A 27,640-nucleotide genomic window follows, 5' to 3' on the forward strand; every position below is an offset into this window, starting at 1 on the left:
CCCAGAAAAATCTCTTTCCCTAGTTTATCTTGGCAGGAAATACACACACACACACACACACACACACACACACACACACACACACACACACACACACACACACACACACACACACACACACACACACACACACACACACACACACACACACACACATTTTAATAGCACTTATAGTGGAAAAATCTAAATGAACGATTTGCACGATATTATAAGTGCTTGATAAAAATATGGGAGTATTTTTAATTTCCTGGTAAACACACACTTGCCGAGACGTGGGCTTGTCTCCATGGCAACGCTAGTCAGAGCATGCCCGGCCTAGCATTTTGACAGGTTCTTCTGATGATGATTGATAATTACTACTTGACTTGTTGTCCCTGTCTCCACAAACATATGGCAGGAGTTGCCCTCCGCCATATATCTGCCAAAATGTTCCCTTTTCTGATAATAGCTTTTTAATGTTGCGTTTTGTTGTGCATGCATAGCAATCACTCCCCCCATACACACACACTTCCCCCCTCAACCCCACCCCTTTGTAATTACATTTACTGCTCCTCACATAGTTGTTACAGAAAGAGAGAAATAGATAGGAGAAGCAGGAGAGTGGGAGAAAGTCAAAAAATAGGCAGAGGAAGAAGGGGGGATAGAATTGATTTCACTTTGAATTGATGTGTTCCTCCCAGTGGTGCTGGATTTAAATTTGACAAATTGTCAGGATTAACACAAAGAAGCAGCATTTCTTACAGTATAGTCACATATTAGAATATAAACACCAGATAATAGCGCCGGTGTGGTGGGCTGTAGTTTAAAATGGCAAGCGAGACACTTTATTCCATATCCATGTGCGCAGTATTATTATTATGCGGTGTGTTTGCATGCATAAAGCTTATATTTAGATGCAATTGGAGGCAATCTTGTTATATTCACAGAGGCCATAGAGGAGGACATCAATCTATAAACATGATTTATCTACTGCGCACTATCTACTCAGGCATTAGCATAGACTCTCTATTGTGGATCCTATTACCTGACTGTATGCTGAAACCTCAGACTAAAACTTCAGACCTGACCAGCATTTTAAACCTCAACCAAACTCAAATTAAAGATTGAAGTAAAATAGTATTCCCCGTAAGAAAGTGACTCCTGTTTTTCTTATTACTAAAACATACAGTATAGGTGCTTCTCAGAATGAATACATTTACATTAATTTTATTTCTTTTCACCTAAACAGTATATTGGCCTCAATGACCTCCGCTTCCAGGAACAGGAACGCTATCAGCAACACTCTCACTCATTATTTCTCGGCTTCCGCGAGCTGAATCTAATGAACGTATTAGCCCCAAGTACCTAATTTTACATGTCTGTAGTTCCAGATGGGCAGGACAACTAGTTCACCTATATCCCACTGGTTCATATAATGTATGGCGCACCTGCAACTGCAAAAGCGCGTCGCTCTGTGGAAACCAAAGTCATTTCTAATACTGTGTGATAGAGGTCTGCCACAGGCTAAGGCAACAGACAGGCTCTGTGAAGGAGATAATTATGCATGCACACACAGCTGTCAGTCAGCCAGCTAAGGGGAATCGTCTTTGAGGAAAATAAAAACAGACTGTAGCCGATATAATGCAGTATTTGTATAGGAAATGACGGGTTTGGGAAATAGAGTGGAACGGGATGTCAGAGCTGTTGCAACAAGGAGAGGAGATCTGGTGATAATCTCTCCCAAATCAGAAAATTTCACATGGATTCCTGTCTTAGTGTTTTTTTCTCTGGAATTTCTCTGGAAGAAAATAGTTCCAATGATTTGGACATATGTTTGTTTGTTTAAAGCTGCGCTAATCAATATTTTCACATTGACAATAGATCAAATGACTATGTGTAATGTGGAAGGGATCGCTGGGTAGTGACAATCTCACAGAGAATGATCACCTGACTACAGTTCTTCTCAGCATTTTAGTGTCTTTCAACTCATTGTTTTGGTTTTACTTGGCTCAACTTTAGTGTTTTGTTTCATTCATAACGTTCTCATCAACCTCATTTCAGCAGCAGCTGTTTTCCTCTTGTTGTTTACACCAAACAGCACCAAACAACAGACAGACACATTTAGCTGGAAGATGGTGAAAATGTTGGAGCATTTAGCAGCTTTATATATATCCAGATATTTCCCTCAGGAGTAGACTAAAACAGAGCAAAGGGTAGAGTGAATATTTGATTAACACAACAAGAAGTATGACTCAAAATGAATGCTAATCCTGCGCCGTGTCTGCTGTGCGTGTTGTTTACTAACTTACCCATAACAGTTTTATAAGGTGATTATATAGTTTATAGTAATGTCAGTGTTCCTCTCAAAAGAAAATCAATTAGTGCGGTTTTAAATGTAATTTTTGATTCACCGGCATTTTATTGAGGTGGAGAAATCTCAAAGACTTCTCAGATATCTCAGCAAATTAGGTTATGAGATATGTAAAGCGAACAAAAACACCAATATTGGCTAAGTGAGAAAAAGTCTTTTCAAATTTAGGTGGACTTGACCTTTAAATGAGAGGTTGAGGCAGAGTAAATCAAGGTGCTGTGTGGAAAGACCTGTTTACAAGAAGCTGTTGAGGACTTGCGGATGACTCAGCTGCACCTCGGGGGACTGTTGTTAGAGCTCTTTTAGTAACAAGACGGACTAATCCCTGCCTTTCACTGAGGCGCATGCTCTAATAGCCTTGTATTACAGTGTTTTCTGTGTGTGTTGGTAGTCAGGACAAGAGTTCCTGACACAGGTTCACTCTCTCCAAACACACAACTCTTCACTGACTCTGAACACCGGTGAAACATTTAAATTGTCGCTGCTTGGTGGTGTTTAATGCTTTTTCTCTCTCTCTCTCTCTCTCTCTCTCTCTCTCTCTGTGTGATTCTGTTACTGCTCTTTCTTCTTCCCTCCCTCTGTTATATTGGAAGGTGAGGTTGTTTTTGTGTAATAACAGTAACTAGTATCCATTGTCATGCCTACGAAGGAGTCAAATGCATTCCTCATTAAATTCAAAATAGCAAAAAAAACAGCAGTACAAAAATATCTTCTCATGTTGCAGTCACATTCACGGGCAAAAACAGGCAAGAATATAACACCAGTGATGAAAATATTTCAGTGTTATTGATGTTAAACCCCCCCCTGAGGTTGACCTAATATGCAACACTGCACTCTTACATTCAGCTGTGAAATGTTTTACAGTTTATTAATGATGATCTCCCTCTGTATAATTATGACAAATTAATTAACAGTTGTATCATCTAACAACCTATGGAGATTTTGATGATTAATAAAAACAGTGTACTCTGTCCACCCACACGCTCTGTCTCACTCTGTGGGCACATTGTGTAATTTTTGATGATTGCAATGATAGAGATACTTGAAGTATTACTGTTCATTAAAAAATGTGCGAGGAAACGTGCCTTGAGCGCAGGAACAGAGGGATAACTGCTGTCACATGTGACAAAGTGAGAATTATGAGCACGTCAGAAATGCCTGGTATTAATATGTGAAATGCTACGGTGACTTCAGTCAGCAACAAAATGATAGAGAGGAGGGAGTGCCTAAGGCTCACTAGTCTGTGGTTGTTCAAGCAGAAAAAAAGATTTTTTTGAAAGGATTTTACATTTATGTTTACTAGCTTCTGCCCTGCCATTGTTGACACATTAATGCAATTCTTGGCACATTACCACCACCTTTAGTCAGTCACCCACGTGCTTCCTAGTGTGTGTGCATGAGTCAAACAAAATGGGGAAAGACTCATGTAAAGACAGCTCCCCAGCTCAAAATCTCCTCTGGGAACCCTGTAACCTGCAGTATAGCAAATAACAATAATGCCATTTGTCCTTTGGAATGTGACCTGAAAATGTTTGTATTATTAATGCAAAAACCTGAAAATTTGAAGTGATTCGGGAAATTCAACTCCTAGATCGGGGCAGGCTTCTGTCTGAGTCTGACCAAAAGTAAACAGAAATTAGTAATTTGCAACTAGGGTTATTCTATCAACTCTCTGTTGGAAAAAACTAATTCTGGTCAGGCCAATCACATCGTGTATAGAGTCGGTGGGCGGGCTTAACATAATGACGGCAGAGTTGCGACGGTTCCGCGTGAATTCCCTGCTACTTGAAAACAAAGAAGATGGCTGCTGCTGCTGCTGGCGAACAGCGGTCTTTCAAATCGGCTTTGGCCGCGACTCTGGAAGACTTGGAGTTAAGCACTGAAGTCATTCTTAAAAAAGGAAGATGTGTTCGGAGTTTTGCCGACCGGATACGGCAAAAGTTTAATCTATCAACTAGCGTTGCTCTGGTTGGTTGTAGCGCTATCCTATTGCGTGCAGAGGGAATTTGAAAGACAACCGTTTATCCCGCCCCTCAGATTGAGCCCTGTCAATGGTGAGTTCCCAGACCCAACATCTTGATGTGGGTCTGGCTTGTCAGTCTAAAGGGATCTACGTTTATGGGGGGAAAACTCTGATTTATGTCAAATTCAAAGTTATTTAAAAAGCTTTAAAAGTTTTTGATGCTTGACCCAATAGTTGTTGTTTTACTGAAATTGTGTTTCCCATTGTCAGAACGGCCACAAGTATGATTAAAAAAATACCATAATTTCCCTTTAATATTGCTAGGACTGTGTGGTAATAATTAAAGCCAACATAGATAAATGCTTCACCCATCTGGATAGCTGGACAGTAAAAGGAGACAAAGGTTATGATGTTAAATACCCAGTGGAAATTACTATTAACATTATTACTTTTGTATCCTAAATTAGATTGAAAGGCAAATCTCCCTTATTTAAAATTCTAGACAGTAGAAGTAGGGTAATTATATGTACAGTAGAATATGTGCTGGGTACAGGTATGTGCTCAGGCATTAAATATTCCATTCTGCATCTTGTTTTTGATATTTTGAGTAACTTGTAACGTGTTTCATAAACCTAGTCTATCAAGAGAACACCAGACAAGATATTTACTTTGAAATGAACTTGAGAAAGATACATTAGCTCAGACATGTTCCTTGAGCGAATAGAAACAGAAACTTCATTTCCAGTCGCTTCCTCAAACTGGGGTCAGAAACATGCCGTCCTTGAGCAGAAACACTCGATATCTCTCCAACCTCTGAGGTCTTTGATGTATAGCGAAGTCTAGCCGTCGCCTGTCACTGTTGGCTTAGGATTTTGCTCATTGCTGCTTTTTTTTTTAATATTCTCTCTGGTAATGTTGACTTGGTGCTTTGGAGCCTCCCTTGTCACATCCCTGTGCCTTCAGTGGAGTTAAAATGTTCCACCAAAGTGTAATATCACTTCACTGATCGCATTATTCAATGCACCGCTGCTCCACAGATTAAAGTCTGTGTTCCAAGAATGAATCAGAGGCTGTTTTGTGTGATTATTTGTCAGGTTTTATTCATTATTTGGTAGGTTTTAATTACTTTGGTTTATCTTTTTTGCTCTCTGACAGGTGCTATTATTGTTCCTTATGTTTCATATTCCATTCAATTTTATTTTATTCTGTTACATCTAATTTGAGTTACAAAACTCTACTTCTGTTTTCCATATAAAAAGTTCCCTTTGTCAGCTGCATTATTGCTTCATTATCATAATCTTTTTTTTTTTTGCATACATGAAAATGCATCTGCTCAGTGCTTATGGAGTTTAAATACTGTCTGTCATGGTTCCTTATGTTTTATGACTGGCTGTAAATTTCCAAGGCACCACTGTAACCCTATATGCCAGACATTCTTTGTCTGTGCGTGGCTGTTTTCACAGGTACAGTTTCATTAACAAATCCAACCCAGGGGAGGATTCCTTCTCACCTGTGCGGATACATATCTGTCCTGAAGCTGGGGTCATTGTGGTCTGCACTCCTCAAATGTTTTACAGACAACTTTATGCTGTTTGATCAAAAATCCTTTACGTCCTCTGCTCCTTCACCATGTAACTCATTAAGGAGTGACTTCAAATTGATTGAGTGGATCTCTCTCTGAGAACTCACATTGATTATAACAGAGCTGAAATGTAACTCTACTCGCCAATGTCTCTGCTTAATTGGCTTTTATGGTTACTATATATGTGGTCTAAAGATCTGGTTTGTGTTTCCACATTTATTAATAGAAGGTTTTGTCTTTTTATTTTATATTTATATGCTGTCCTGTTGGCCTTGTTATAAAGATTTGTAATCTCAGTGAGACATTATTAATATAAAGGGGAATTATAATTAAAAAATGTAATGTATTGTTTTGTATTCTGTTCTGTCCTGTGGTACATACTGTACTGCACAATCAAGGCCATGTATTGCAACGTGAATGTTACCTTTGGCAGCGAGCTGTGCTGATAATTGCTGAGTGGGTGTCAGGCCTTTAGTGAATTTGTAACCCAGTGAGACGACAAAATATTTCAAAACATGTTTTTCACCAACCACTACTTGTTCTAGTCATGCCTCACTCATCATCCTCCTCCTTCACCTCTTTGTTTAAACTTGGACCTCATTATAGTGAGATCAAGTTGAAGTCAAACTTCAGAATTAAAAGTTTTGTTTAGTGAAAGTGCAGATCGGTAGATTCTTCTTCAATCAGTCAGTCACAGTTTATCTGCATGAGAGATGAAAACTATTTTATGGAACTATTTCCTATTTTATTTGCACATAATTGACTAAATGTTATTTATTGAGCTAAGCAGGTTATTCATCAGTATCATTATTTACTTTTACACTTTAGTATTTCTGAACAACTTATATAAGACATTTATTTCAGCCTTACCTTTATGAATGAGCAACATTCATAACAGCCTCATTGCCATTTTCATAATATGATTACTTAGAAGATTGCAAAGAAGATTGGTAAATAAAAGTCCCTGCATTCCTGGTTTCTACAGTTTAACAAGTCTACAGCCATGCTAGCAGCTCTGTGAGGCTGCACGTAGGCATAGTTTTTAAACTAAATGCTAACATCAGCATGCTAACATGCTCACAATGACAATGCTAATATAGTGATATTAAGTTGGTATGATGTTTACCATGTCAACTATCATAGTTTAGCATGTTAGCATGCTTACATTTGCTAGACACAAGTGTCAGGAGTTAGTATACCTGCAAAACTATTTATTTAAGTTATTTGGTCATAAACCAAATGTTTAGGCAAATTAAAGCTTTAGTGCATAACTTTTTGATATTAATGAATGTCTGTTCAGTCAAGCCATTGCCAAATGAGTTGCTACAAAGCTAATTAAGACTATCAGCTCCACAAAACTCTCTCTGTATTTCTCAGTATGGCTGTGTTCAGAAGATTGTGTTGTCCAGCGACTTTCACGTGCAGAAACTCGAGTGAAGATAATTACCTCTTCTGAAGAGTCCATCATGTTTTTTTAATCCTCCGTGTCCTCCTTGGCTACTAGCAACTGCGTGAAGGAGGGGTGGGGGCTGTGCGGGATCACCGAAGGATTGTATCATGTGGACGCACCAACAGTTTGTTGTCATTACTTAGAATTCCTCATGGGGGCGACAGGATAATGGTGCAGTGGTAGTCAGGGGATCACCAAATTACATTCATCCTGAGAGAAACATGAATGTCTGAACCAAACTTCACTCATTCACTCAAAACTATAAATGAACTCATGGTGGGACTAGCGGAAAAGTCAGCGTATTACCAAAGTTATTAGGATACATCGTCTGGAAACATGAATGTCTGTACATACAGTATGTTGTACGGTCTATTCAATAGATGTTGAGATATTTCAGTTCGGACCAAAGTGGTGGACTGACCAACCGACCAAAATTGCCATTCCTTGACCTATATGCTATTGTGGCTGAAAAATAAGTAACCACTGCACTTATCTGTAGTTGTGACTGATTATTATTCCAAACTGTCAAATGAAAGGATTAGTTGGCTGCTTATCTACAAAAGTCCTTCAAAGAATTTTCTTCAGTTGGCCAATCAAATACAAGGGAACATGCATCATCAGAGCGATAATCTGTCCATCTGAGGATTTTTTGTTTTCATTAAGTGAACACACATGTAGATATTGAGCTTTTTTCCAGTCAATTTTGTGAGTATTATCGACCGAGACATCCATCAGTTGAATTCTCCAGTCGGCTTGATATGTCTCTTAATTCCCAGCAGCCTCTCAATCAATCTGTCCATTTTGTTGTGGTTCCCTGTGGCTCTACTCTGCTGATGCATAGAACTGTTAGAACCCTTCCTGAGCTGTCTCTAATGAGTTTTCATTATCATTGACATCAACTGAATGACAGTGAAACAGAGGTATTAGGGCTGTATTTAATTGAATCTGAGAGGGGAGAAATTATTAGACAAAGCCGCATTGTAAAGCTCTTAAGAGCTGAGAGCGTTCGGCTGCATCCGGTAATCAAGTTGTCGGGCTGTGCATCTTGCTGCTGAAGTCGCCATGATTTCCATGGCTCGGGGGTTGTGTTCTGTGAGACATGATGGATTCACACCCCTGGGAATACCCCTTGTGTGTGTGTGTGTGTGTGTGTGTGTGTGTGTGTGTGTGTGTGTGTGTGTGTGTGTGTGTGTGTTAGGGATGCACCAAATCCAGATTCGGCCGAATACCGAATCAACTGGTTAAGATTTGAGTCCGAAACCAAATACTGAATCCTACTCCCATCCTCAGTCCATTAACACAGTAAACACATTAATGAAGTAAACAACGTCCACAGCAGTGTATTTTTCATTTTATTTTATTTTAACTGTAAAAGAAAAAATAATAGGCAACAGTATGCCAGGAAGACAAGAGGGAAAAACTATTTTGACAATTACCATAGGCCTATGTTTACCCTATCTCAGGATCCAATCAATATCCAAAATATTAGCCTTTTAGATTTATAATCCCATAAAGTAGGCTATCCCCACTGTTTGTTCAGTGTAGGGCTTGCAAAGCTGGTAATGGTCGTCTGGTTAACACAAGTTTTTAGCTGTGACTGTCCTTCCTTTGCCGTAACTGAAGTTGCTGTATTTTGGCTGCTGTCTGTAGATTCCTTCATGCTCAACTCGTATTCTTTCGGATGTTTCATACGCAAATGTTTTAACAGCGGCGATGTTGTGTATTGTTTAGGGTCCTTGCCACCACGAGACAATCACCTTCTTTTGACCGAAAGTACAGCGAAACAACACTTTTTCTGCTCACGAGTTCCATTTTCACTTTCTCACAGCCTACTCCATTGAACAGTCCACCTACGTAAACACCTTCCACAATCAACGGCGGCATCATTACGTCGACCAGCGTAGCGCATGTAGTGCAAGCGTAGGGTTTGGTTTGGTGGAAAAAAATTCTAAGGTTCGGCAGAAACCGAACCCCGTCAAAGCCCAATATTCAGCCGAAGCCGAATCCTGGATTCGGTGCATCCCAGGTGTGTGTTTACCTGCCTTCTTGGGTTTGTAAAGGACCAGGAAAGAGTATTGTGGTTACTCCAAGGCTTGTCTCAAGGCTTGGCTCGAAGTCATGTCAACAACCCAGATAAGCCACAGACCGACAAATAAGTAACTCAATAGGAAAAAGGAACTTGGCAGCTTGGTCAGCATCCATTTTTGGGGTATGACTATAGTGTCCATTTTTGGCTCGTTGAGGGAAGAATCATGTTTACTTAAATGGTCTCTTTCTTCTCTAGCACATTGAAAAGAACACTTAATGCCCACAGAGTGGTAAAAATATCACATCTCCCAGGATGCTGTAAAATCATTACCTTGTGATGTCGGCTTTGTTTTTTTACAGACTATAAATGTCTGTTTTTCCATTCTAGGAAATCAATCTGCGCAGAGTCAGTCCATGTTTGATTTTCTTTGTTATTCCAAAGCTGATGACTCGTCCCTTATGCAACTCTGCCACGAGGAGAGCAGATCAGCAGTTCTGCACAACTTCTGCAGCACAGAAAGATCGCCTGCTTGACCTTGTGTGCCTTTTTGTGTATGTTTACAAAAATACATGAATGCACTATTTGAACACACTTTACAGTAATATCTGCTTGGGTTGTTTAACTGCATTCAGTTTGTCCTTGATCGATAAGTCGATGAATTTAAACCCGCTTGCTGTCATGTCACTGTGTATTATGCAGCAGCGCTTTGCTGTAATTGCACCATTTTCTTAGGCAGCAGTATTTGACCTGATGAAAAATGTAAACAGACAAGCAGGTTATGTAACTTAGAGTAGGGTGTTGGGGGTTTAGTGATTGGACTACAAACAGAACCGCACTAAAAGAGTGTGACCTCACTTAGACCTATGCAACGTTTGTTTGAACTGATGTCACATGTTGAAAAATAAATCTACAAGTCAAACCTGCAAGCATTAGTCATCCATCACATAATGTTTGTGTGTTTTGTATGATTGCATATGTGTTTTTGAATGCAGTGTATATGTCTGGCATGTAGTCATCAGTTACTTTTCTTAAGTTGAAAAGCACATTTATTGTAATGTTTTGTTTAATTACATATGGATTTCTTTATAGAGGCCCAAGCATTACAAATTAGCTAGAAATGCTGTGATATGTGGCATTAGTATATTCAGTGAATATTTTGTGCTTATGTACATTATCTGTCCCTTTAGAAATAAAATAAATAAATAATAGGGTTTATGTACTATGATTTCTCAGCATTAATGAGTGGAAGAATAAAGGAGGCAGAGTGAATGTGAAAACATTGACGGAAGAAACACACCCAGTGCTTTCCAAGAAAAGATTACTTTTTTTTTTTTTTGTGCCAAAGGGATGACAAATGCACAACAAATGCCCTTGGAATTTTCCCTGCGCTGTTTCTCCACAGCGTAGCAGTTGTGAAAATAACAACATGAAGTGGTAGGTTGCTGAGTCGTGATCATTTTACCCTTTTTAATGACTGCCTGTAAGTTTTATTCAGCTCCAGTGTTATTGTAACATTTTCATGTTGGGAATTTGATCCGATCGAAAATAATCACAGTCCTTTTGGCAGAGAACCTTGAATGTGATTTAATTGTCATTGCAGATGGAATGAAAGAATGTTGACGCTGTGAAAAAACGTGACTGAACTTGGATTATTTGAAGTTTCTCTCTCCTTCTTTCTCTTTCTCCCTCCGTTGAGCTTATCTCTGTTTGTGTTGCTGCATGGAGGCAAGGCACTCTGCCAAGAAGTTACATTACAGTCGCGGGTTGACATAAACGTGGGTGTACAAAGGACTTGGAGGGCTTAAATACTTTATTGTGTATGTAATTTGAACTGAGCAATTATATCAGCCAGCCTTTCAAACAAAGAGCTTCTATCAGGCAGGTTCATGTGTTTTTAATTAACAGCGTTCAGCTATAAGACATGAGCAGCAGACTAACCAGAGAAATACAGCCACGATGATGATCAACACATCTGAGGTGCTTTAGTATAATGTAATTCTTTATGGTGATGATAATGATGATGAGATGACAACTGTGGTAGTCCCAATGTAAAAAGACTAAACACATAGCCACATTATGTATGTGAGTTTTTGTCACATGTGACTATATCAAATATTTCTCTCAGCAATAACTGTTCTTCCCTTCTGCGGGTTTGTGGGTTAAACAGCATCTGTCATTTACAGTAATATACTAATTGCTTGACTGTTACGACGCCCTCATCTCAAATCTTAAAAATACATCTGTCTGAATTTAAATACAGTTTCTCTTATAGGCTGAGAGGGAACTTAAGGGTTGTGTTTACTAGCACATTGGAACAATTTGGCAGCCTGCTATCCCATTCAGCACAATGTTGCACTAATCCAGTATAAAAATAATTAGCTACAGGCTCACAGGCCTGTGAAATTCATTTCCCTAATTGTAAATGTTCCTGTCTTAGCCTCCATCCTTTTCAGCTAGTTCCCAGAGAAGAAATGCATCTGTAGACGTTTTTCATATGTCTTTTATTCTTCCTCTCAATAATAGTTTATTAAGATTGTTTTTCATTAAGAAATCAAATGTTGAAAAAACAAAGTGATTTAAATTGCACAGCGCGCACGTTTCCACTTAAATGGTTATTCTCATTGTCCCCGTTTCCTTCCCCTCAGCTCCTAACCTGAAGGGGCGACCTCGAAAGAAGAAGCTGTCCATCTCTCAGAGGAGGGACTCTCAGAGTCAGGCTCAGGGTCAAGGGTCATTGGGGTCAACCCAGGGGTCAACAGCAGTGGCAGCACAGGACCCCTGTAGCCCAGACAGCAAAACTACCACCAAGGTAAGAAACTGTAAGATAACATAAGATAAGGTAAGACTTTATTGATCCCTTAGGGGAAATAACATAATATTTAAGTGTATTCCAGTATGTCCAGTATGAATAAAGATAAATAAAGTACATTATATGAAGAGTATTATACAGTAAACAGTAACCTAAAGTCCCCTATCATGCACTAGCTCTGCTGTAATGACATGTGTTGTCGACCAACTGCTTTCCAGGTCGTCCTTACAGAATGTCTTCTGTTACAGAACTAGGCTAACACATTTTAGTTTCCTAAACAATTCACTGTGACAGGAACAGCAGCAGTGTAGTGTTACATTCTGTACAATACATGCATGTTGACCTAATACGACAGGTGTAATCCTTGTCAAGGGGAACTTCATTAAACAACTTTGATATTAGATATTATTTTATTTTTGGGAATCTCATTTTATTTTAGTAGATCACCATTTTTCTATTAAATGTCATATGTATGATAATAATACGTCTACATCTAGTCTTTTTGTTATTGAATAATCATTAATTATTAATAATTAATCAATTATTTTCTCAATTGATAAAAAATATTGAACCTAATCACACAAGACTAAGAGACGCAGCAAATCCTCACTAATGACGAGCTGGACCTGGGAAATGTTTGCGACTTATACTTTAAAAATGACTTAAACCATTAAGTAATCATCAAAATATTTGCAGATTATCGTTCTATCGATTGATTTGAAACATATTAGGTCATGATAGCATAGTTATTGAGCAACACTCTCTTTGTCTGTGTGTCTTTTCTCAGTATTGTGTAGTATTGTGAACATAGAAGATGTTGTTACTTGATGAAGAAAATTGAAAGTTAATTTGTATTTTAAAGAAGTAAAATCATCAGATCCTGATTGTTGTCAATTAACAATGTTAATGATTTTCAGTGACATTTTGAAAACGTTGTTATTGATTCTGTATTTCCATATCTTTCACTGCTTCTTTGTATCTGACATTGGTTGTAATATTCAAAATGAAGGAAATATCTATAAAAGCTTTTCAACTGCTGTTATTCCTATGACCTTGGACAGCTAAAACAATATTAGCAATTCTCTCTTGAAGCTTGAGTCAAACTAATCTGTGCCTAATCTGTAATGACAAGAAGAGCTGCTCCATTGATTATCAATGAGAGGCTGCCTATGTGGCCAGTAAAAATCTGTGTTTGTGCACAAACACATCTCATTCCGTTTAATACTTAGTCATACTGTCTGACTTAATTTGTTTAACACTGTTAAGGGTTAAATTTTCATCTAAAGTTACGCTCTCTCTTTGTAGGTGAAACACAACTGTAAAACGGTACACAATGGAAAAATAACGCCGGCAGCCAAACACAAGGCCAACGGCCTCAGCAAGAAATCCTCAGCTGAGGAGAAGGAGAGAGGGAAGGATAGGGAAAAGGAGAAGGAGGAGGGGAACGAGGTGGAGAAGAACGAGGAGGAAACATCAGAGGAGAGCCGAGCGGAGGAGCAAGCTTTCTTAGTAGAGCTCTACAAGTACATGAAAGAAAGAGACACGCCCATAGAGAGGATCCCCTTCCTCGGCTTCAAACAGAGTGAGTAGGACAATGTAGTCTCTTATTCCCTCACTGGCAATGTTTAAACAATGGAGTACTCTCATTTAGACTCAATCGTCTAATAGTAAAGTTAGTGTAGATACATTTTACCTGGGTTATTTTGGAGATTTAGGTCATAACATCACCAGTGGGGAAGGTTAGCGGGCTGATAGGGGTAAAGGATACATGTAGGAAAACTCTCCGTGCAAAAAGTAAAAAAAAACTTTATTTGAACTCGAAAATGTCTTGAGCTCTCAGAAGAGAAACAGAAGTATATGTTAGTTCTGATATCAGAGTGAAACTGCACTCTGTAAGTCATATGCAATAGTAAGATAAGCACGGAAAAACCCTGTGTGGATTCTAATCAGCATCTAACCACATTATCTTTATGTGTTTTGATCAGAAGAGAAACCAGTAGCTGCTTTCAGTCAAGTCAAGGGCACACTGTGTACAAACTATCCAAAATATTAAAGCTTTAGCAAAGTGAAGATGGCTGACAACCACTGCAGGCATTATGCCCAAAATCTCTAAATTACACTGCTGTTAAACAACAACAAGAAACACAGTCAATATGCGGTAATAATAACCTAAAGGAATAATGGTCCATGCTGAGAAAAATCACATCTAGCAGTTAGTAAAAGAATCTTGAGGCTTCCTGTCAGAGTTCATTTTGGCTTGCTTTTGTATAAGGAGAGAATATCTTCTCACACTTGTCAAAGGGGTTTCCTGTGGAGGCCAAGAACGTCCTCTAACAGTGTTAAAAGAACATCACATGTATGCAACACACGTCTGCCCAAGATGAAAGATTTTTCAATATAGGTCAGATGCTTAGCTTGCACTTGTGTGCACGGGACAGAGAGGAGAAAAACATGCACGTAAACATCATAAAGGACGCGCTCTAGTCTCTTGAAACTGTTCTCAGTGCTGTTTGTTTTATGTGTTTCATCTCGATGCAAGACACATGGGAACGTGGGCTCTCACCTCAAACTGTGGTTTTTAAATGTACTTCTTTTTCAGTCTTTATTCAAGGGAGGAAATCACATTTGTATTCATGTCGAACAAGCCTAGAAAAGATGTAGCCACTCACATCACAACATAGCAACACGACAACATCAGCAAATTAATGAGAGGCGGGAGAGAGATTTCTATTGAATTTAACAGTGACAGTTTACAGCACTGTAAAACTCATTACTCTAAACTATTACATGAAGGTAAGCTGTGGTCGCCTTGACTCTGCTAACCACACCACGGCATTTTGACAATCCTGTCATCTTGACTGACGACATGTTGTTGCTTAAATAGGTCATTGTGGTTAAGGGAGACAGAGAGAGTGAGCGAGGAAGACAGAGAGAGAGACAGAGAGAGAATGCCAACATGCTTTACTTTTAAGTTGGCATTTCTCAGTTTGCGCTCAGAATAAAGTTGAGGTCCATGCGCCAACTGTTTTACATACAGTACATGCTTTGAATCTCAAAACCAGACACATCATAAGCAAGGCCCTCATTAAATGATGAAATCATGCTGTTTAAACTTTGTCCTTGGCAGTGAGCGCACATCAGCACAAAAAGGAATGGCGAAAAAAGGAAAACACATCATAATTAATACAACAAACCCTTAGATATAATCAGGCGCCGTTTTCATATTCTTCACTTTCTTTCACTTTTAAACTCGCTACAAATGCATTAAAAGATCAAAGAACTAGCTTTCCTGTAATGGAAATTGAAATTATGTTCTTGTAGTTGCGTTTGAGTAATATTCTTTTTATGAAGTTCTCTGAAGTTTAACAAAGCAACAGATGGTTGAATGATTTACCAGCCTGACCCATGCTTTGTTGGCTGTGCCACTTAAATATCCATTTGAAAAAAATAAAAATACAAATATGGACTATTTATGTATATTCCTATTCATCTCCTGGCTGTGGAGTCTCACCTGATTTATTTACGACTGCAATTGTGACTCTTTACAGCCAAGCAGAAAGATATTAAACCCAAACATTCATGGCTCATAACATATTTTAAACCCAGTAATATTACCTTTTTCTATAATTTCACGCATGAAATGGATGTAAATGATGATTCTCATTTCTCATTTGATTCTCTTTCAATTTATCAGATATTTGTTAAGTCTATGAAATATCAAAAATAGTGACAAAATTGCCCATCACAACTTCCAAGGTGACATTTTTTTGTCCGACCAGCAGTTTAAAGCCAAAGATATTCAGTGAAACTATTTTGATATTTCTTACTATTTCTGCTTAAAAAAAATACTGAAATGATTGAGCGATGATACAAATTGGGGCAGATTATTTTACTACATTGTCTCATCAGCTGTAATACATTTTACAATACATCTACAACAGTATATGAAATGCTTCAAGATGGCTGTATTGAAGAGTCCAAGACTAATATAAGTATTTTGTTAAAAGAAAATGTAAAAAATGTAAATTACTTCAGTAAACATATTCATAGAGGCTGAATGCACACTAGCATCAGGAAATGACAGAAAATAGTTGGCTGTTACATTTGAGGAGCAGTACAGTTGGAGAGGAAAACTGTTTTGTGCTGCAGTTTATTCATGCGATCTGCTGTCCTATTTTTTATCACTTGGTTAATATTGACTTTGCTCTACAGCAGCTGCCATTGAAATTGTATGAGTGCCGTTAGAAGTGTTGAAAGAAATGAGAGAGTAGTAGTTGTGGTTACATTGTATATTCTGAATGCCCTTGATCTGCAAGATTAACGTGTGTGTCTGTGTGTGTGCGTGCGTGTGCGTGCATGCATGCATGTGTGCGTGCATCAGCATGTGATTGTGAACATCAGTTCCAATTTGTCTCCCTCTTTCAGCCTTGTTGTCTAATTGCCATGCCATCGGTGTGTCATTGAGGCTGCATTGTGTTCCTGTTTTGTCATCCTTATCTCAGTGATAATTGCCCCTGCCAAATAGAGGGGAATTAAGAAAAGAAATTGCTAATGACAAGACATCTAAGAAAAGGCATGTTCTCTCCCTTTATCTGTTCTGTTCCCTCCCAGTCCCGTGTGCTATTGTGGTAATTACAGTCGATGCATAACAAGCTAGTTAAACAGACCATCTTTCTGTTTCTACAGTCAGAAAGCACAATACGCCAGAGTGCTCAGTTCAAACAGAAAAACCTACCCAGCTCCCTTTGTTATTCCACCCGTGCATTGACAACGGTAGCAGAGAGGAGGGAAGGAAAAAATCAATGCTGTCAAATGCGGAGATAGGAAAATGTCATTTTGACAAATGCAAGGCTTTGTGTACGCACAGATTGAATTTTGATGGATTTCTCCCCAGGCGAGGCCTCCTTTTCTTATTTATAGGCCTTCATATAAAAATGTTAAACAATGATGTTACAGAAAGCAAATACAAATGTCATTGGCACAAAAAGTCACCCAATGAACTTGTGCTTCTTTGTTTGTGGAAAACATTTTCTTTCAAAGATAGACAGCCATTTGAAGCCTTTCTGAAAGCTTACATGGCTATTTTTGGAAAAATGTTACACAAGACTTGTATTTTGATATGGCCTGTCATGGGGTATTTGCATGTGGAAATCAATGCAAATGAATTTGCATTAGTTCAAACAGAAGTTTGAGCATATTGCCAAGCGTTTGATGCTTGTAATGGTTTTCATTCATACCTGCAGGCTGCGGCTGAGGGTGAACAAATCTCTTTGTCAGGATGAAGAATATGCTGTATTTTATCACATAGCAGTGATTGCACAAGTACTCAATATTTATTTGCATTTTTGCATATTTGCAAGTGCAGCGTTGCTTTGTGTGGAAATGATAAAAAGCTGTTTTCATTTTGTCAGTCGAGAAATATGTAGTTACTATATTCCTGTAAGATGTTAAAATCAAAATAATTACGTCTGTCTGTCTGTCTGTCTGTCTGTCTGTCTGTCTGTCTGTCTGTCTTCTGTCTGTCTTCTGTCTGTCTGTCTGTCTGTCTGTCTGTCTATCTATCTATCTTTATATCTATCTAAATTACTCAAGTGCCACATCATAGTTGCACTACTGACATATAATTTTGTACTATACATTCTGCTTATCAATTTTGTTTATTATGCACATACCACTACTCCGTTGGTTTATTGTTCATCCTCTGAAAGGGGCCATTTTGCATAATGACTACTTTTATTTTTGATATTTAAGTACATTTTGCTGGTAATACTTAAATTAAGTAACTTGTAATTGTAAATAACTAGGTTTTTTTTTACATTTTGCTGCTTTTACTTAAGTAAAAACTCTAAATACTTCCTTCAGCACTATATTTATCTTCCTCTCTCTGGTGTAATGACTGTATGTGACGTCATGTGTTTCAGCTCAGTTCCTGACTGCTTTGTTTGTCTTCTTTCTTGCACAGTCAACCTTTGGACTATGTTTCAAGCTGCTCAAAAACTAGGAGGATATGAGTTGGTAAGTATTCACATATGTGGTGATATATTTCTTCACTTTCGTCAATGTCTCTCCCTTCTTCCTTCTATATCCCCCTCTTTCTGTTTCCCTTCTCCTGCTCTCTTTTTCTCTATTATCTCCTCTTCTCTTGCTGTCTCCTTACCCACCTCCCTTCTTTCTTCCCTGTCTTTTCTTTTTCTGCCCTCCTTTTGCCCCTTGAGGCCAGTCACTATTTTCCCAAGAAGAAAGTCTTGCTCAGAGCCACATTTAGCAAAAATGATGCCGTTGTTTCAAAACCCCCTTGGAGTGGAAAACACATGTTCCTCTGCTGTGCACTGGTCAGAAGGAAATTGGTCAAATCGCTCATTTTTTCCCATGATGCAGATGAAGTGAAATGCACACATATACCCACATATACTTCATGCACGCGCATACACAACCAAAGTTAGTCAGAAATGAGTATGTATGAGGCAGAGGCATTTAACTTGGCAGCCCCACCTGCCGTTTATTCATTCACTATTCATGTGCGACGTGTTTCCAAAGTGAAGTCAATGTTTGATGTTAAGTCGTCAAGCGTGTTGCTCATGTCTGTTTCTTCATTAGCTAGCTGGTTTAATGCCATCCAAACAGACGGCCAGACCAGACCATAAACAGGATACAGCTCATATAATTGTGGCTCATATCCTTTTAAAACCCTCATATCTGCAGCTGATTATCTCACGTTTCATGTTGAGGCTTTGTTAGCTCTGTGGCAGCTTGGAGTTTTGTGTTGTAGCCCATCATCTGTTATGGGATAAGGGGTTATAGCAGGAACAACTGACTGCATGATGTTAACAGAGCTTATTATGTTAGAGAATTGAGTGTTGAGGATTCAATAACTGGAACATCATGACTCAGTAACTCCCCAAGACCTCAAAATGATGTCAACCACTTATGTTTTTCTCTTTGTTTATTTCTTTTCTTCCTTCCTCTCATATTTTTTCAATTTTCCTCACCCTACATTAATTTCATTGTCATCCTTTTCCTTTCTTTCTTTTTCTCTTTTTCTCTTTGTCTTATCACTTTGTCTTCTCATCCGTCCCTCCAGATCACAGTCCGCAGACAGTGGAAGCATGTATATGATGAATTAGGTGGGAACCCCAGCAGCACAAGTGCCGCCACGTGTACACGGAGACACTACGAGAGGTGAGTTATCATCCCCGGCAGTTATATATGACACATTATGCATGCACACATGGAACAGTTTGCATCATCGCCTGAAGTGAAAAAACTCCCTCACAGCTGCATCAAATATGATTTCACAATGCTTTATTCATAACATCAGGACACTACAAGACAGAAATTGATCTTATTCAGGGGAACTCAATGCAGTTACACATATGTGGAGAATATTCTCATCGTTAGGGCATGCAGTCCTAATTGGATTAAGAAATTCTTTCCTTATGGACCTAAATCAATATATGATGAGATGAGATTCAGTTATTTTCTTAGGATTAATTGATTAGCTGTGTGGCACTATGGAACCAATTATGCCGTAAACTCCACCCATGCTGCTTTACAAGCAGGCTAAAGAAGATTTAAAAGCTAAAAAATTACTGCAAAGTTTTGAATTATTAAGTGACCTACATGGATGCACATATATACAGTAATTACTCTTTCCACTATATATGCATTGCAAGTACACAGAATTGCAAGATAAAATGAAAGCACCAGTTTAATGTATTCATCTAATCGTTCAGTCAGATACTGCAGCATTTTGAACCTCCACATTATAATCACTCAGATGGTATTACCAAGGCAAGCATATGAATATGATCCTGTGGGAGCTGTGAGGGTATTATGCAGGGCTGCTTGCACACACACACACACACACACACACACACACACACACACACACACACACACTCCAACTTTCCCAAGGTTAAAACAAAATGACAAATACGATCTTCCCAACAAGAGATAAGCAGTCGCTCATGAGGCGGGTCATTCCTCCAGGCCAGCGAACTTTTCCACATCCCTCCGGCTGGTGGAGTTTCATGCATCAGCAGAGCTCAGGCACACACACACACACACACACACACACACACACACACACACACACACACACACACACACACACACACACACACACACACACACACACACACACACACACACACACACACACACACACACCTGTCAGTAATACAGCAATATGCCATGAGGGAGCCGGGCAACTCCGTATTGTGTCAAGATTGCATGCTGTAAGCGAATTTGCAAGCACAGGCAGTGGCGACCGGAGAGGCTTTTCCAGGAAATCTGTGAAACCATATGTGTGAGAGTGCATTGTTCAGTGTGTTATATTTGTAGACAAGTTGACAGTGTGCCTCTAAATGTTCGGCTGAGGGAGCTTTCAGTGTTAACGCTGCGTTCATAGTTGTTCCTCACTGCCTCAACCAGGGATATGTTTTAGAGGAGGAGTTCCTTATTTATACTAATAATTCATATGCCTTTGATCCTTGTTCGGTGAAATCAGTATGATGCGTCTCTGCCAAGAAATGACTTTGACTCCAGATGTGAAAAGCTTTATTGTTCATCAGTTTATAAGGTGTAAATAGGGTCGTACAGTAGGAAGTAGGCGGGGTGGACGAAACGGTGTGTGAAGCGCTGAGGTGTGACTGCTGCTGCGCTGGCCTTTCCTTCTCCAGCCACCGAGAAGCAGCTGAGAGAAAATAATGCTGAATCAATACAAAGCAATAATATCCACACACTGCAGTGAATATCAGGCTGACAGAGAGAGAAGGTATAAGAGGGAGGGGTGGAGGTGATGGGGCATGTGTGTGTGAGAGAGAGAGAGAGAGAGAGAGAGAGAGAGAGAGAGAGAGAGATCAGCTGAAGCTGAGCAAGTTTCCATTCAGGGGAATCATTTTAGCTGAGGCTCTGTGTTTGGGCTGCTTGGAGGGCAATTAGCTTCATTGTATTAACTCAGCAAACACGGCCATTCTCTCCGCATGATGAATGAGGCTGTTTGTGGGCTCGCTGAAGTGTGTGTTTGTTCCCCAGAGGCGTCTTTGTTTCCACCTTTAATCATTAGTCAATGTGCTACAGAAATATAATTCACAGAGAAGAATGTACAGAGTACAAACTGAAACAACACTTATGTTTTCCTTTTCTCTCAGAAGGATCACTTCTGATTTGTCTCAGTGGGCCAAAGTACAGAGCAGGAAATGCAAAGTCTCAAGCAAGTAGGAAGAAAGGAAACAATATTTCAGGACATAATTCATTTAAATTAAGTGGCTATATTCTTGGCTGTCATTGTGTTATTTGGGTTAAAGACTGAATATCCACAAGCATTCAGCTCTCATTTTAAATTATACACATTATCCCTTTACAGCCCTACTGGTAAAATCATATGACATGGTTTCCTAGGAGATGTTATTGTGAAAGATGGAGCCAGGGACATAATCACTATATTCATGCTGGCCAGGAGCAGGTGGGAAACACTGGTAGTAATGGAGTTACATGGCTGGAATTGAACAGGCGATAACCTCAGCTAATTGTAATTTTCAAAGTTACCATTTTTTAGTCGCTGAGTGCCGTTCATTAGTGTGCAGGGGAAAATCAATGCAGAAATGTCCAAGCCAAGGTCTGCTGCTGCAGCTACAGCGAAGCTTTAATGATATTTATTTAAACCGTTTCCCGAGATTAGCTGTCAGGGCCCAGCGCTCTGAATTAAAAATGAGGTCATGAAAAAGATGGCATCAATAACCTTGAAATAGACTGCCTTTTGCTTCTGTGCTGTGCCATTTTCTCTGTACCCCCCCCTCCCTCTCTCACTCCCTGCCTTCCACTTCATGCTGTTTCCTTCATTATACAGGTCAGCGCCTTTTAACAGCTCCTACATATTTAATCTTCCTGGTTTCCTACGTGATCTCTTGTTACAGAAACATTTCACTATCTCTGTTCATTTCTGCCTGTTACAGATTTTAATACCTCACCATGCCTTGGCACTCTAATGTAATTGCACAACGGGGTTGGTATTGGGGTGGGAGGGGGTTTTGGAGGGGGGGTATCCATGGCAACAGAGAAGCAATTTAGAATGATTTGCTATTTAAAAACTCTGAGGTTTTGGGCAATAGCAGAGAGCACAGATGAGGGTTTTTGGATTAGATCATTTCATCTTTAAAGTATTAGATGTTTGCCAGATGTACTGTACATGGAGTCTAAGGCCTGTAAAATATTCTCCAGCTCAAATGCAGAATGCAGATATGTGTTTCTTTTAAAACAGATGCACGCCGACTTGATGTTTTATTGATTTAGCCTTTATGTATTCATTCCTCCTGGTATCGATGTTTCTTTGCATTCACTAAAGATAATATATATATATAAATATATGTGTTGCTAATAATTATTAAGAAACCTTGAGCCAGTCTTCACACTGAGAATTATAATAGAAGTTCAAATTTGGGGAATAAAAAGGAGACAGGAGATTTTAAATCTTCAGTATCTTGCCTTCGTCAGCATCTCTCTGCATTGTCCTTGCTGTATTGCAGATACATCAAATGTGGCGCATTACACCAGCTTGTCTTGTCTAATACTGTAGCTCAAACTCAGATTTCAATTACTTTAACGTTTCTTGTTCTAAAGCAGAGGGATTAACATTAGAGGTGGTGTGGAGGGAGTATCACCTTCATGTCCTCCCTGCTTTTTATTCCCAAACCTAAGAGAAGCAGGGAGAGAGAGAAAAACAGTGACATATATTAATAAACGAGCAAAAATGATTCAATATTATGAAATAAGGAGCAAGAAAATGCAGAGAAGTGGCAGTATTAGAACATGGTTTCATATTGTCCGTCAGCATTCCTTAACACTATAAACAATGTCTTAACATGTTGTCTGCATCTAAAGCATAGCCAAAGTCTTTGAATATGCATGACTCTTCTACTGAATCTGGACTTCAGATTCAGTGGGAATGCAGCCAAAGAGCTGCATGTTCTTCACACCAAAATAGCAGGCAGCTATTTTAACCTCTGAGAGCTAGATGGTTTCCAGAAGACAAAATGCTTCATCGAGTATTCAGTGATAAAACCTCAGTTTTTTGCAGACATCTGACAAATCAAAATATTGGATGATTTCTTTATGCGTGGAATTTAATCAAAAGGTCCAAGGTTTCCCTAGTGGCAATGAGAAATCACAAATTATGCCAGTGACGTGTTACAGGCAATCGACTATATGAGAATCTATTCAAGCCTACTGAGATTAATAGTTCAGTGTAGCAAATTAAATTAATGACATTCTTGCCGAGATTTCAGTCCACTTTTGGGCAGCAAGAGGGAACATATGCTGGATATTTTTGGATACTAATACTTGAGTGTGTCTTTATGCAGAATAGCACACATTTATTTTAAACAGTTAGCACTCTTGGCTCACACACCTGCTATGGCGAACATTTACTGCAAGCTGCAGCAGCAGCAGCAGCAGCTAATGAGAGCAAACCCTGGGGGAACAGTAGAGGTCATTTTAAATCTGGTATTTTCAGACTTGACAAAGGACTTAAGTTTTTCATACATTCCTGTGCTGCCCTCCTGTTTTAACTGCATGAATGAGGGTCACCTCAAGTGGTTTGGCTTCGAGACAAAAGAGGGGCTTTGAGGCATGAATCCAAAGCAGAGGGAGCAGCTACAATGTCTGTTTACCCCTCTGCTGGCATCTTGTCTCTTTCTCCACAGCAGTAGTTGTTTTCTCATAGCTGTGATGATGCTTAATCACTGCATTTAGATTGGATAAAGCTTTTATTTTATCTTTTTTTATTTTATTCTCTTTTCCTTGCTGACTTGTAAAAGTACGTCATTTACGTTCCTCCAAATCTTTCTACAGCCTCCAGGGCTTGTCCACCAGCTCTTTGAATAGTTTCTTTTCCTTCTTTTTTTTTTTTTTTTTCGCATGAAGCTCTAGATCTTAACACAACACCAGTTAAAATTAATTTCAGCACGGATGGGAGGGAAACTGTTGAAATGGAACAGCCCGCAGGCTTTTTCTCACTTATATGGTGACTTAGGCATTTCTTGGATTCTAGCACAGGGCTTGTTCCTGTAACACAAAACTCAGATGAGAGCAGCACATTGCTGGTAAAGTCACCTTGTTTTTGCCAAGTTGTGTTTTTTGGGGGGAGGTGCTTTGTGTGCAATCCATTATTTCAAAGGCACAAACATGCTTAGTTGACAGTTGTGGTTTGATGTGGTGCTTTTACACTGATATTGATCTTCAGAAATATCACACAGATATGATCCATTATATTATTTATTATGTATATATATATATATATATATAGCTGTATATAATATGTATGAAGCAATATTGTTTAACTTAATTACTTCTTCTATCTGTGCCTATTCAACATTTATTCTCCTCACTACATATTTTACTTGCTTGTTATCAACATGAAAAACGGCTGCTTAAACAAAAGTCGGGTGATAAATTGGCATGAGAGGAAGTTAAGTATTTATTGACCTCATAAAAATGTTGCCTCTCCTGCCTTAATGAAATTCCTTCCTGGAATCTCTCAGTGCAGCACACGCCCCCTAGTGGCTCTAATGATTAACTACGCCTGGCTTTCTTTCAACTAATGCAGTGGCTGCCAAGCTCAACCCTTCCTTGGAGGAAATTGCTACTTATATAAGTGCTATTGTATTATCAGTGCTACATTACATGATCATGACTAAGTTATATATACACTTCTTGAAATTACTCCACTCTTTCACACTGAGGGCTCTATTGTCATTTTACATTTTACTTTTTTAAACATGGTGTGGGGGATGTGCCCTGTAGCTTGAACCTTATTTGCTTATTTAGCTTATTCCGTCATTTTTGGATTTGAAAGACCTACTTATAGAAATAACTTGTTTTTATAGGCTACAGTTTTGGTAAATCATCTTATATTTATTAAGCGTAACAAAGTTGGTTTCTTGACCAACATAGCATCTTAGCCTTTCCATTTGGAACTATTTAAGGCTCCAGTAATTTCCTGGACTCAGCTCTTACATTATCCGGGCCTGTGACACACAACCCCCACCCCATATTGACATTCCATAAAGTTGACCCAGGTCAAGGCAGCCGTCGTCTTTCCCACAGATCATTGTGATAGTCAACAGTGCACCCTGGTATACTGTATATAATATAAATATAAACTGTATATGCCACTTGTGTAGCCCTTTTATCACTAATAGGACAGCTGGACATTGGCGCATAATGAACACACATTTACAAGCTTGAAGAAATCCAATCCACAGTTTTATAATGGTGAAACATTTAATCTACCTGCCCTTTCTGTGCTACAATGCCTAATTATAGAATGCCTGAGAACCACTTCCCTATTTGTTCTAAATTACCACTGCTGCTGTTTTAAAGATTACATGTTTTTATCTCCGTTTTTGAGAAGTCTTCGTTCCTTCATTCAGAATCATTTTTGCTCTTCATTAACATGTCATTATCCCCTCTTTCACTCCCTCTGTTTCTTTTTCCTTTTGCTCTTTTTCTCTCCCTTCTTCTCTTTCACAACCCCTTTGCTCTCTGTCTTTCCAATAAGTCACATTTAATAGTACATTTCCTTTCTTGGCCTGGGGCCTGGTGCCAGACCAGCTGTATGAAATGTAGTTTCACTGCTTTCCCTGCCAGCACTTTTGTTCAGAGGAAAAATAACAAAAAGTCCCACAGAGCCTCTTGAACTCTCTGAGGCTTTTTTTCTTCCTTTTGAAGAGGAGGCGAAACAGCTCTTGATTCATTGTTTGTTTTACCGCCATGTCCCTTAAAAGGAGTACTGCAACCGTCTCTTGTCGTTACACGAGAAGACCTTATTTTTTTCTCATGACTGAGAAAGTCATGTTTCTGTCTGGCTTTTATGGATTGTTATTGTTAAAAACCTGACAGAGGAGCTGGAGAGATTTTCAGAGGAGCCTGTTGAAGTTTGGAGTGTTGTAGTTTTTCAGTTGTCTTGGTTTCCTCTGCCACAACGTTTCTTATTTCTGGTCTAGTGCCAATTTCCATATTATTTTCTAAGCAATAAAAGTCTAAAAGTTTCCCTGGTTTCTTCATGTCATTATTTTACACATGGGTATTGTTATGTTATCCAGATCTTAATGTTCCCATTAGTTATGACATCAGATACGGAAAATTGACATGGGAAGTATTCAGAAGAGAAATATCAAAAGTCAAAAATAGTTTCATGTTTTTTTCTACAGGATGATCCTTGTCACTTAGTTCAAACTTAATTAAGTTGGGGCATATGCAGCTATCATGCATTTAATCATGTCAAATGGACAATGTGTTAAACACTAGAGCATACTGTTACCAGCTGATATATTTTATTACTGTAGCCACTGTAAGGGCTTCTGTGATTAATCATATTTGTATATTAAATTACATATTATATGCTATGAGGTTCCTTTAAACCATTTGATTTAAATTCTTCCAGGCATGTTTCTTCTTTTCATTCCCAACCACATTAGCTTTACACACCGGCAAGCACAACACACACACACACACACACACACACACACACACACACGCACACACACACACACACACACACACACACACACACCTATTCTTTCCTCCCAAGGTTTAAATAATAGCAAATGTGATCTGTCTCAGCAGGAAATAACTGGTTACTCTCTCACAGACACACACACACACACACACACACACACACACACACACACACACACACACACACACACACACACACTCTGGCACCCATCTGAACCTGGATTTCCCCAAACCTAGATTAATAACAATAGGATTGTTAATGCTTGCCACATATTAAAACAAGGCGGTTTTAAAGCAAGGTATTTGATACTCTGCATGCCTGTGGCAAAGCTGCAGCTCATTCTGTTTTTGGTATTACCAAACTAAAGACTTATGTGGTTTGTTGTAGTTTTTACTTTTTTAGTATGGACACCAAAAAAAGCAAGGTATTAGAATTTGCAACACCACGTTAGGTGTGCAAATACAGTATATAGTTTTGTGTATTTTTTTAAATTGCTGTTTGGTTAAAAAATATGTTTTGTTTGTGTGATGAACCAAAACATAGACTAGTAACTGTGCCTCTTAAGCATAAAATGACATAACATGATCATACCACAAACTCATCTGCATTTCTTTGCCTGCATTCTTCCTCAGGCTCCTCCTTCCCTATGAGAGGCACGTTAAAGGCGAGCATGACAAACCCCTCCCCTTGACCAAACCCAAGAAGCAGGAGGGCAGCCAAGAGAAGGCTTTAGGAGCCAAAGCCAAAGGAGTCGGGGCCAAGAAATTCAAAGGCCCCAACAATCCCAAGCTGGGGAGTAAAAAGGACAGAGAGGAGACAGTGAAAGGCCAAGAACAATCACAGGTCAGTCACAGACTTCTCCCAACGGCTGCCGCATCAGGATTCCTTCTCACTCTAAATTCAATTTAATTTTAATCTCCCTGTGCTTTCTCATCAATG

The 27,640-nt window shown here is 39.0% G+C and overlaps 1 protein-coding gene across 1 annotated transcript in view; it reads left to right on the forward strand.

The window, feature by feature from the left end:
• arid5b (AT-rich interaction domain 5B) overlaps positions 1 to 27,640 on the forward strand; it is a 74,586-nt gene that overhangs the window by 42,578 nt on the left and 4,368 nt on the right. Inside the window, exons 5-9 of the mRNA XM_078272764.1 lie at positions 12,020 to 12,183; positions 13,489 to 13,765; positions 18,146 to 18,198; positions 19,265 to 19,362; positions 27,334 to 27,544. Of these exons, the coding sequence (XP_078128890.1) occupies positions 12,020 to 12,183; positions 13,489 to 13,765; positions 18,146 to 18,198; positions 19,265 to 19,362; positions 27,334 to 27,544 (803 nt within the window). The remainder of the gene's footprint in view (positions 1 to 12,019; positions 12,184 to 13,488; positions 13,766 to 18,145; positions 18,199 to 19,264; positions 19,363 to 27,333; positions 27,545 to 27,640) is intronic.

Source organism: Sander vitreus, chromosome 17 (assembly GCF_031162955.1).
Source record: "Sander vitreus isolate 19-12246 chromosome 17, sanVit1, whole genome shotgun sequence".
In the NCBI taxonomy this organism is placed as follows: Eukaryota; Metazoa; Chordata; class Actinopteri; order Perciformes; family Percidae; genus Sander; species Sander vitreus.